The 12,308-nt window shown below is 45.0% G+C and overlaps 1 protein-coding gene across 13 annotated transcripts in view; it reads left to right on the top strand.

The window, feature by feature from the left end:
- Positions 1 to 12,308, top strand: part of plekha5 (pleckstrin homology domain containing, family A member 5) — a 525,939-nt gene that overhangs the window by 336,703 nt on the left and 176,928 nt on the right. For all 13 annotated transcript variants that reach the window (XR_011934086.1, XM_072471752.1, XM_072471741.1 and 10 more), the window contains one exon: positions 5,259 to 5,385. Coding sequence is in view for 12 of the 13 variants with exons in the window: in XM_072471752.1 (XP_072327853.1) it covers positions 5,259 to 5,385 (127 nt within the window). In the remaining variant the exon portion in view is untranslated. The remainder of the gene's footprint in view (positions 1 to 5,258; positions 5,386 to 12,308) is intronic.

A 12,308-nucleotide genomic window follows, 5' to 3' on the forward strand; every position in this document is an offset into this window, starting at 1 on the left:
GACTGTCAGTGAGTAGAGACACAGGGTTGATTCAATATTACACCCACCACGTGGGTTGCAGCAACTGGTTAGTCAATCTGGGTAGCTGTAGTAGGATTAGCAGTAGTGTCGAACCCGAGTATTGGATGTGTAAATAGTTTAATAAACGTGTTGAAGTTATCTCCACGTCTGAACCTTCCTTTGTAAAGTGCACCACAAGGAAGCCGCTTATGTTACACCTACAACATAACAAATCACCCATCCAACCTTTTGGAAACTAAGGGGCAATTTAGCATGGCCAATCCAACTAACCTGCGCATCTTTGGACTGTGGGAGGAAACCGGAGCACCCGGAGGAAACCCATGCAGACACTGGGAGAAGCGGCAAACTCCACAGAGACAATCACCCGAGGCCGGAATTGAACCTGGAACCCTGAAGCTGTGAGGTAGCAGTGCTAGCCACTGTGCCGCCCCTTCATCCAAGTAATTTTTATAAATTGTAAAACGTTGAGGCCTCAGCACTGATATTCCTCACTATTGTGCTGATACCATCATTAATTAACGGACCTACCCTTCCACATGTTCCTAGCCTGCTGTTCTTCCAAAATGTTGTGTAACCTCCAATATTCAGGTCCCAATCTCACAACCACGTCTCTGTAATGGTTATCAGATTGAACTTATTTCATCTTTTTTTGTTTTGAATGCTACTGTCATTCAGGTGTGCATTTAGATATTGCCTTTAGTTTTGTCCTTTTATTATTGTTGTAACATCTAGCCTTATCTGCTAATATACTCTTTACTGTACACAGTACTCTCTGTCCTCCTCCTGTCACGGCCTGTTATCCTTGCTATTATTAAAACATTTCTCTCTTGCTTTTTCTCTGCTCTTTGATTTACTCTTTGAAAACATCTTTTCAAATTTGATCCTTTGCCCCACTATTTAGTTTAAAAACCCTTTCTACTTTCCTAGACCTGCACCTTGCTAGAACACTGGTCCTAGCACAGTTCAGGTGTAAACCACTCCAACAGTACAGCCCTTACTTTCCCCAATACTGATGCTGGCATCCCACAAGCTGGAAACAATTTCTCCCACACCAGTCTTTGAACCACCCATGTATTGTTTGTCAATTTGAACGTGGCTTGATTATTACCTTTAAGGTTCTGCTTTTTAATTTGGTGCCTAGCACCTTGTAATCTCTACACAGAACCTCGTTCCTGGTCTCTCCTATGTCATTGGTTCCAACATGGATCATGACCACTGGAGCCTCCCCCTCTCATTGCAAGTTCGTCTCCAGCTTTGAGCAGATAACCCAAACTCTGGCACCGGGCAGGCAACACAGTCATCTGGACTCACATTCTCAACTGCAGAGAACAGAACCTATCCCCCTGACTATGCTGCTCCCTATCAATACCATGCTCCACTGCACTGTTCATTGATCCTCCATTTTGATGGTAATGGTAGAGTGAAGGAGGGGTAAGCCGGGCCAAGAGATTATAGATTGTGGTTGAATACAGTTCCGCAGTTGCTGATGGCCCAGAGCACCTCGCATGAAATGATGGAATCTCTAGCTGATTGTCTCTTGTGGCTGAGATAACTCAAATTACGGAATAAATATTCTCACTGCAAATCGTTTCAAAAGAAAGTCATGATTTTTGAATTCATTTAGCTTCAACTTGCCTTAATATTTTTATAATTGTTTTTTCAAGTACATCATCGTCTTGTTTTACTTTGACCTTTGATTTTTCCTTCCACTTAATTAAGGTACGTGCGATTTTCACTAAACTGGAGTAAAGAGACTGTTTCAGTACACCATTAAATATTATAATTTAGTTCTCAGTTTCTGTCACTTCTCCAGCCCCTCCCCCATGTTTTCATGAATTCTTCTTCAATTTGCAGAATGAAACCCTCTAGTTGTGGATCTTTTATGATTCATAGTGCAGAAGGAGACCGTTCGGCCCATTGAATCTCCACCGACCCGCCGAAAGAGCACCCTACCAAGCCCACTGCCCCGCCTTATCCCTGTAACCACACATATCCTTTGGACACTAAGGGGAAATTTAGCATGGCCAATCCACCAAACCTGCACATCTTTGGACTATGGGAGGAAACCGGAGCGTCCGGAGGAACTCCATGCTGACACGGGTAGAACGTACAAACTCCACACAGACAGTCACCCAAAGTCAGAATTGAACAGGGTCCCTGGCGCTTGAGGCAACATTGCTAACCACTGTGCCACTATGCCGCCCCATTGCTGATGATATTAAAGCATTGTTAACCATTCGTAAAATGTGTGCTGATAGCGAGGTTCCACAATTACTCCTCACTGCACTCCAGGCTCTCTGTTCAGGTGTTAAATTCCATTACAACTAAATTTACTAATTTGGGATACCTTGAAGTTAGTTGAAACACCTATATTAATTGTGACTGGTTATCTGGAGTCTCTCACTTCCTTTGAATTTGGTTATGAAGTCAACTCTTCCATGCAACATCACAAGCTAATTTGGTGTAATTAATACAACTAAGATTCTGAACTTCGAACTTGCATATGGACGAGAGAACAAAGTTTTATGTTTTGAACTGGCATGCTGGATTAACATAGTGAACGGAGGAGTTAAAATTATAGTGGTAGGAAGTAAATTATGTAAGTGTTTCAGAGATCAATTAATATTTGTGTTTTTGTTCAGGATTTTATTGCTCAGGTTGAAAAAACTCAGTGGTTGGCAATGTGTGTATCAACAGTAAAAGTTTTCACTGGGCTCCTCATCTTTACCCGTGTGATGAATGTAGGATTTTAGATATATTGGATTACAAGTATTTGGTGAAGTAAGGGTTAAAAACCTGGATTAGAATGTGTTTGACTGCTGCAGTCATATTTTTAAACAAATTTTGGGTTGAAAGCTAACAGCTTTCAGGAATTTGAGGTGTAATTAACTATCATAAAAGCTTGGGCTAATACAATTTTGGTTGCATTCAGGGCATTCCCTGGGGAGTTGATTAGATTTCTGCTTGGTGAGATGATATAATTGCTGGGTGGAGCTAAGGCATCGGGCATTTTGAGAAAGCATTTTCTGTTGAGTTCTGATCTGGCTGAAGCTGAGACCAAGTAAGGCAGTTTGTTCTCACTGTAGCTGAGTTAAAAGAGATTAACCATTTAAAGCAGTGCTGACTTGTCTGAGGACAAGGGGAGCTGAAACAAGCCAGTTGAAAACAGCTTTTGAAGACATCCAGTTTCCGTAGAAGTTTGGACCAGAGTCAGATCTGTTCTCTAAAGCAGTGTTAAGAGATTGCTTTCACAAAGAATAACTCTGTAAAGCAAGTATTAATGAAATGAAATGAAAATCTATGCCATTGGTATTTAAGGTGGATTGAGGGCTGAGATTGTTTATTGTCTTGATGTTTAAGTCGGAATAAATATAGCAATTAAGGGTATTGTTTTCACTGAATCGAGTAGTATTGTATATGGGGTAATTGTAAACTATTTTGGGGTGTGATGTTAAAGATTTTAATACTGTGTTAGTAATAAAGTTTGATTTAATGTACAAAATCCATGGGTGGGATTCTCTGAAATGGAGACAGTGTTCGCGCCATCGTGAACACCGTCGAGGTTCTCGGCGGCGCGAAACGGCCCCTATCCCGATCGATTCAGGGCCCGAAAATGGGCTACGAACGGCGCCGCGTCATTCATGCGTAAAGGCGGCGCCCAGGCGATTCTCTGAAACGGCACGGGAGCAGAGAATCGCGCCCCTTATTTCTTCATGAAATCACTCCTGGAATGAAACATCCTTTCCTCGCAGTCTAACAAAATGAAAATAAAATATTGGGTTTTCAGTCCAGTATCCCAACCACTGTTGGGATCTGGTCTGGGATTATAATAGTAAGGAGTCCCAAAACATTCAAAGGGCAGAAGAAAATATCATCCAACTAGAGGGAAGAGAGCGAAGAATTTGGGAGCAGCAGCTGAAATTACAGTTGAAGAGCAGAATGTTTTTTAGGAAGTTTTTGAAAATAGGAGGGTGAGTCAGAAAGTGTTACTTCAGTACACTCTATACACTACAAACAACAGTTGTACAGAATTGGTCCTTTGTTAACCCTTGAGTGTTGCACCTATATCTACTGACAAGGAAATCTTTGGGTGAAAAGAAAGATATTTTTTGTTCATTTCACATTAACCTACCTAAAGTGGAGTTTACTAATCAGTTACAAAGTAATTCAGTAAGCATTGACTGAAAGAATTATGCCTTGTGTGTTACAAAAAGTAATATTGCGTTGGCCTTGAACCCCTAGGATACCAAATTAATTGGGTGACACAGTGGTTAGCACTGCTGCCTCACAGCGCCTGAGACCTGGGATTGATTCCGACCTTGGGTGACTGTCTACATGGAGTTTGCAGGTTCTCCCCGTGTTTGCGTGGGTCTCCTCCAGGAGCTCTGGTTTCCTCTCTCAGTCCAAAAATGTGCAAGTTAGGTGGATTGGCCATGCTAAATTACCCATTAGTGTCAAAAGGCTATTGGGGTCATGGGGGTGGGGTGATCTTTCAGAGGGTTGTTGCAGATTTGATAGTCTGAATGGCGTTCTTATGCATTGTAGGGGTTCTTTTATTTTATAAGATGATGAATTGCAGAGGAATTCATCAGAGGAATTCATCATCTTGTACAAAATACACAAAAGATAAGTTCTTGTATTTTTCATGGAATGTAATTTACCTTTTCTAAAACTGCAGCAAAAATCTAGCACATCATTTGGAACCATTTCAAGCTCCAAAAAGCATCATTTTTTGTTGTTGAATAAAGTAGACCTTTTTATGAACCTACATGTGAACTATGTAAAACTAACTGAATGTTAGTAGAATTGTAGTAGGTATTAAAATTCAATCTACCAGGCTATTACTTCCCTTAAATGAACATTTACATCTGCACATCATTGAGAATCTGTTAACAATGTTGAAAGTTGACCCTGTTGAAATAGTTGTTTAAAATCGAGCATAATAATATGTAGGGGTAAAGAGCTATATTTTAATTACATAAATGTTGTTATTTTAATTTTTTTTTTTGTTAGGTAGAGATCTGTAGAAACTCTACAGGCAGCTGGATGAAATCATATTTGCTGCACATTTTTTTCACATCTATTAGAGCCTGAGTACTTATTAGAACACAATATGTGTTCTAGTAAGGCAGCTAGAAAATAGGACGTGGCTGAAGAACCAGCAAGGGAATGTTTTCTATTTATAGCTGTGCTGGCATATTGTTGGCTGCGTGCTTTCACTGTACCCCATTTACTAGTTTCAGGACTGCTGCAGCAATGGCATCACAAGAAAAAAAAGACCGACCAGTGAGCATGGTGAGTGAAGTTTCAACCTACACGATGGCATCCGAAATGGCATTGCTCCCAATGAGTCCTGCAGGCAGGGTGAGTATTGACAGTTTTCAAGGTAATTATAGGAAAATTGTGTCCATTTGTCTCTCATTTTTAACTTGATGTGCAAGAAGCCGACAGTAATTATTCAAAATGCAGCATTATTTTCATTATTATTTATCTAGCATCAAGCGGGAAATATGCAATGTTTTCAAAACCTGTTCTGAATTTTATTTTCAATTTACAATGAAAATGTAAGCTCTTTAAAGCAAAGAGCTCTGTAAATCTTTTTGTCCAGTTTCAAAAAGCTGCATTATTACACATCTTTTAATCTAAAGAGTTTAATATTTTAATTCAGCTGCTGTAATTCAGCTAATGTAATGATTCGACAGATGAACCAAGTGTCTTCTGTGAAATTGAGTTGTAAATCATTTTAAAGAGATGGATAACTGATAATTTATTGTCGAATGTCTGTTGGAATGGATTTATTTATGCTGTAAAATAATATTTATAATTGCCTTCGTCTTTCGATAATTAAAATATAATTACTCTGTTGAATTGAGAGCTTTAAGCTAGCTGTAACCAATGAACAGAATTTCTAAAAACCATGTAACTAAGCATAAGCAGAACATGGATCATAAATGATAGAATAGATTCAATACAAAATCACGGTGCTATTGAGTTATGATTATCTGTAATGCACTGCCTGAAAGGGTGGTGGGAACAAATTGAGTAGCTATTTTCAAAAGAGAATTGAATGAATACTTGAAAGGGAAAAATATGCAGAGCTAAGTATAAAAAGTAACATGCAGGGAAATGGGATTAATTGAACAACTCTTTAAAATAAGCCTGTACAAGTTTGATGGGCTCAATCGTTCCCTTCTGTGCTGCATCATTTTATGTTTCTATAATAATTAAAATGATCAGTTCTGAAAGCACTAAAAGATTATATTCTTTGCTAACTCTGCTCACAGAATAAACCAGGATAAAATTTGAAAATGTGAAGTTTATAGGTTAGGCTGAATGCACCCGAGGGAGTTTGCAGTAATCAAGTTAAAATGGTAACCCTATAATCCTTCAACGTATAAGGATTAACTTGAGATATACGGATGACATAAAATGAGACCAATTTCCGATGAGCCATAGTGGCTTCCTCGCTAAGTGAATTCCTCATCTCCGCAGTGCTGTTGAGAGATAATGAGTTCAATCAGATTTTCATACCGAAAATAAATCGGAACTCATTTGGCCAGTTTTCTACACCTTCCTCCAAGCACCGTTTTAGACAGAGATATGGGGCCAGCTGATACAAGTACCTCATCAGTTTGCTAATTATTTTGCTGCATGGGATTATACAATTTGTATATGTTTGGAAAATATTGCAAAATTTTTTAATCAGTTTGGAATATTTTTGAATTTTCCTATGCTGCTTCAAAACCTATTTTGTATCATTAAGCTCAAAATGGTTCCTCAGTCAGTAATAACATAATCCTAAAGCAAATGAACGGAATTATGATGGTACATACTGAAAGAATCTTCCTTATCTTTGCCAGAAAAGCAAACTGGTTTGAAACTGGGATATTGAACAGAGTGGATACAGTAGCAATTTGACCTCTGCAATTTTATTTTGTTTTCTATTGTACATTTTACTTCAGTATCATTTAAGGGTAACTCATTTTTCTTATATCTGTGGTAAAGTCTAAAAAAAACTCAAGTCATTTGAAAGTTGGGGAGTTTTGTTTTGAGTGTTGTAGTAATTGTGTTGCCACACATTTGTTATAGTCGATGCATGTGCGTTATTGAAGGGAAATATAATAAAAACTTATGGTGGTAGTGACAGCTGTATTTTTAGCTGAATATTCGATTTGTAATTTTAATGTAATACTTTTAGTTTGACCTTTTTTTGGAAAGGACCTACCTAAGCAGGTTCCACTATTCAGTTGGATAATGGTTGACCTGTACTGCAACTTAACATGCTCAACTTTTGTTCCATGTTAGTTGGTATCAATATCTAATCAAAATCTTTCACTGTCGGGCTTGAAAGTTTAAATTGATTCAGCATCCCCAGCCTTTGGAGGAGCAAGCTCCTCCCTCTATGCTTTGTTTGAAAAAATCTCTCTTGATTTCATTTCTAAAAGGCCAAGCTCTCATTTTAAGTGAGAAGTCTTACAACACCAGGTTAAAGTCCAACAGGTTTGTTTTGAATCACTAGCTTTGGAGCGCAGCTCCTTCCTGCGCTCTGAAAGCTAGTGATTCGAAACAAACCTGTTGGACTTTAACCTGGTGTTTGTAAGACTTCTTACTGTGCCCACCCCGGTCCAACGCCGGCATCTCCACATCATGGTAACCATCTAATTTTAAGGTAATAGTGTTAAGACTTGGTTCTTGATTTTTGTGCCAAAGCAAATAGCTTTTCTATCCCTAACCTATTGAATTCCTTAATTATTTTATATTTGATTAGCTCTACATTCAAGAAAGCCTTTTTGATTATTCTCCATACCTGCTCATGAGCCTTTAGTGATTTGTGTGCTGATGGAAATAATTCCCTTTGCTCAACAGCTACTAGTCTCCGCCAGTAAGAAAATATTCTGATTGTCTTTCTCAGATTCAAAGTGGATGACTTCATGCTGCCCGCATTTAACTCCTACCACAGTTTTATTCAGTAATTTAGACTTCTCTCTGCCCCTTTGTAATTTCTTGCTCAGATCTACATAATTTACTGTACTTCCTGATTTAGTATCATCTACAAACTTTGATAGATAACCACTTTTTCAGTTCATCAATATAGAATCAAAGAATGGTTACAGCACAGAAGGAGGTCATTTATCTAATCATATCTGTGCTGGCTCTCTGCAAGAGCAACTTTTTTGTTCCCTTCCCATCTTTTCCCTGCATACCTACAAATTATTTTTCTTTAGATAATTGTCCATACCCTTCTGAAAACTCTGAATGAATCTTCCTCCACCACATTCTCAGGCACTGGATTCCAGCTCTTAACCATTCATTGCTTAAAAATGTTTTTCTTCATGTCACATTGGTTCCTTTGCCAGTCAGTTTAAAGTAAACTAGCAGGGAACATAAAAACTGACTGTAAAAGTTTATATAGGTATGTTGAGGTACCCTCAATAATGATGCTTAGAGATTAAACTGTAAAGACGGCTTTATTAGGCTAATAACTATGCTACAGATTTGGACGAGAGCTGACTGCTATACAGACCATGAGGCAGGCCTTTATGTATGGCTCCCAGATGGGCGGAGCCAGAGGCGGAGTCCCCAGGGTTCCAAGCCTGGTCTTAAAGGGGACATCACCTTACATGATGATAAGGCAGTAACCGTTCATCACATTCACCCCCTGTTTAAAAAGGAGTCCGGCGGGGGTGAAGTGCCATCATAGGTCCATCTGTCTCGGCGGCCGGATCGTCCTCCTCGATCTCCTCAGTTCGGGTGGTGGTGCGGCGGGCACGGACGTCCCGGTTGAGGGCACATCCGGGAGCACAGCGGTCGGAGCTTCGGTCCGGGTCGGGGCAGAGGAACTAGGCAGGGCCGGGGGTAGTGGAGCCGGCGCCGGCGGGGTGTGTAAAGGGGGGGCGCACGGTAGGAGCTCACCAACGGGTGGTAGGGCTGGAAGGGGGTGTGTTGTAGGGGGCGACGGGTCCTGCAGGGGAGCGGCGCGGGAAGGGGCGTCTGTGGTGGAGGATCCAGCGGGCGCCAGATCCCGGAGGGAAACCGTATCTTGCCGGCCGTCGGAGTACTCCACGTAGGCGTAACTGGGGTTGGCGTGGAGCAGTCGGACCTTTACAACTAGGGGGTCCGTATTATGGCTCCTCGCGTGCCTCCGGAGAAGAACAGGTCCCAGAGCCGTCAGCCAAGGTGGAAGCAAAACCCCGGAGGTAGACTTCCTGGGGAAGAGAAACAATCGCTCATGAGGGGTCTCATTTGTGGCCGTGCAGAGGAGTGACCTAATGGAGTGTAGGGCATCGGGTAGGACCTCTTGCCAGCGGGTGGTTGGGAGATTTCTCGACCGCAGGGCCAGAAGGACAGCCTTCCACACGGTCGCGTTCTCCCTCTCCACCTGCCCGTTTCCCCGTGGGTTATAGCTGGTCGTTCTGCTCGAGGCGATGCCTTTGCTGAGCAGATACTGACGCAGTTCATCGCTCATGAACGATGTACCCCGGTCGCTGTGTATAGAAGCAGGGAAACCGAACAGGGTGAAGATGCTGTGCAATGCCTTAATCACCGTAGCTGAGGTCATGTCGGTGCAGGGAATGGCGAATGGGAAACGGGAGAACTCATCGATCACGGTGAGGCAATAGGCATAACGGTTGGTGGACGGGAGGGGCCCCTTGAAGTCCACGCTCAGTCGCTCAAAGGGGCCCGAGGCCTTCACGAGCCGAACCTTGTCTGGCCGATAGAAGTGCGGTTTGCACTCCGCACAGACCTGGCAGGCCCTGACCATGGCCTTGACCTCCTTGGTTGAGTAAGGTAGGTTGCGGGACTTGATGAAATGGACGAGCCGGGTAACCCCCGGGTGGCAGAGGTCATTGTGGATGGCTTGCAGGCGGTCCTCCTGCGCGTTGGCGCATGTGCCGTGGGACAGGGCATCTGGGGGCTCGTTGAGCTCCCCTGGACGATACTTGATATCGTACGTGTAGGTGGAGAGTTCGATCCTCCACCTCAAAATTTTATCGTTTTTTATTTTGCCCCGTTGCGTGTTATCGAACATATAGGCGACCGACCATTGGTCGGTGACGAGGGTAAACCTCCTACCGGCGAGGTAGTGTCTCCAGCGCCGCACAGCCTCCACAATGGCTTGTGCCTCCTTTTCGACTGCAGAGTGTCGAATCTCGGAGGCGGTGAGGGTTCGGGAGAAGAACGCTACTGGTCTGCCTCCTTGATTGAGGGTAGCAGCCAGGGCAATGTCTGATGCATCGCTCTCTACCTGGAAAGGGATGGTTTCGTCCACCGCGTGCATGGCGGCCTTGATGATGTCGGCCTTGATGCGGTTGAAGGCCAATTGAGCCTCAGCCGAGAGGGGAAAAGTGGTGGTCTTTAGGAGTGGGCGGGCTTTGTCCGCATACTTGGGGAACCACTGGGCGTAATAGGAGAAAAGCTCCAAGCACCGTTTGAGGGCCTTGAGGCTGCGGGGGAGAGGGAGTTCCTTAAGGGGGCGCATGCGGTCGGGGTCGGGACCTAGGACCCTGTCTTCCACGACATAGCCGAGGATGGCCAGCCGGGTGGTGTGGAAAACGCATTTGCCCTCGTTATAGGTCAGGTTAAGGGCTCGGGCGGTCTGGAGGAACTTTTTGAGGTTAGCGTCATGGTCCTGCTGATCATGGCCGCAGATGGTGACATTGTCCAAGTACAGGTATGTAGCCCGCAAACCGTACTGGTCCACCATTTGGTCCATCGCCCTTTGAAAGACGGAGACCCCATTTGTGACACCAAAGGGGACCCTGAGGAAGTGGAAGAGCCGGCCGGCTGCTTCGAAGGCAGTATAGGGGCGGTCTTTTGGTCGGATGGGGAGCTGGTGGTAGGCAGATTTGAGGTCGACCGTGGAAAAGACTCGGTATTGGGCGATCCGATTTACCATTTCCGCGATGCGAGGAAGGGGGTACGCATCAAGCTGCGTGAATCGGTTTATGGTCTGGCTATAATCCACGACCATCCGTTTCTTCTCCCCGGACCGGACTACCACCACTTGCGCTCTCCAAGGGCTGTTGCTCGCCTCGATGACCCCCTCTCCCAGTAAACGCTGGACCTCTGACTTGATAAAAGCCATATCTTGGGCACTGTAGCGCCGGCTCCTGGTGGCGACGGGCTTACAGTCGGGAGTGAGGTTGGCGAATAGCGAGGGGGGTGCGACTTTCAGTGTCGCAAGGCAGCACACCGTGAGGGGGGGGCAAGGGTCCGCCGAACTTCAGTGTCAGGCTTCGGTGGCTGCACTGGAAATCCAGTCCGAGCAGCAGGGGGGCACAGAGGTGAGGGAGGATATAAAATTTGAAACGGGTGTATTTGGCACCCTGGATCGAGAGATCCGCAATACAGTACCCCGTGATTTGTACCGAGTGGGACCCAGATGCGAGGGCTATGGTTTGGGATGTGGGATGGGTGCGTAGGGAGCAGCGCCTTACCGTTTCAGGGTGGATAAAGCTCTCCGTGCTCCCGGAGTCGAAGAGGCATGCAGTGTCGTGCCCGTTGACCTGGACCTGCATCATGGAGTTCTGCAGGTGTTTTGGCCGAGTTTGATCGAGGGTGATCACACCCAGTCGCGGGTAGTCGGAGTCGTAAAATGGCCGCTGCCGTTGGTCGCACGTGTCGGGTCGAGAAGATGGCCGCCGACCAGATGGCCGCTCCCATGATTCGCACGAGGCTGATGACGCGTTCAGAAGAGGACCTGTCGGGTCGGTGCGCAGCAGCATTGCGAGGCCTGCGGGCCTGAGAGCCTGATTTTCGGGCCGGCTGTTCTTTGTTTTTCTGGCCCCTGGGTACGGCCAGACAGACCCTCGCAAAGTGCCCTTTCTTCCCGCAGTCGCTGCAGATCGCGGAGCGGGCTGGGCAGCGTGGGCGTGGGTGCTGGCCCTGCCCGCAGAAGTAGCAAGGTGTGCCCCCATGGTGAGCGGGTCGCCGCGTGGCGCAGGCCTGTAATATGGGCGAGTCTGAGGAAGTCCGGGGGGGGCTGGCAGAGTCAGCAGGGTACGTACCCAAGTTATGTCGGACCACCTCCAGCGAGGAGGCGAGCGTTAGCGTCTCCTGGAGGTCTTTTGCCCCGTTTTCGAGCAGTCGCTGCCGGATGCAGGTCGAGCGGATGCCGGACACGAAAGAATCTCTGATGTGCAGGTTCATATGGACTTCCCCTGTCACATCCTGATGGTCACAGTCCCTGGCCAGCGCGGTGAGTTTCTCAACAAACTCGTCGAGCGATTTCCCCCGAGCGCTGCCGGCAGGTAGAGAGCAGATGCCGGGCGTGCACCTCATTGACG

The sequence above is a fragment of the Scyliorhinus torazame genome, chromosome 13 (genome assembly GCF_047496885.1).
Source record: "Scyliorhinus torazame isolate Kashiwa2021f chromosome 13, sScyTor2.1, whole genome shotgun sequence".
NCBI lineage: Eukaryota > Metazoa > Chordata > Chondrichthyes > Carcharhiniformes > Scyliorhinidae > Scyliorhinus > Scyliorhinus torazame.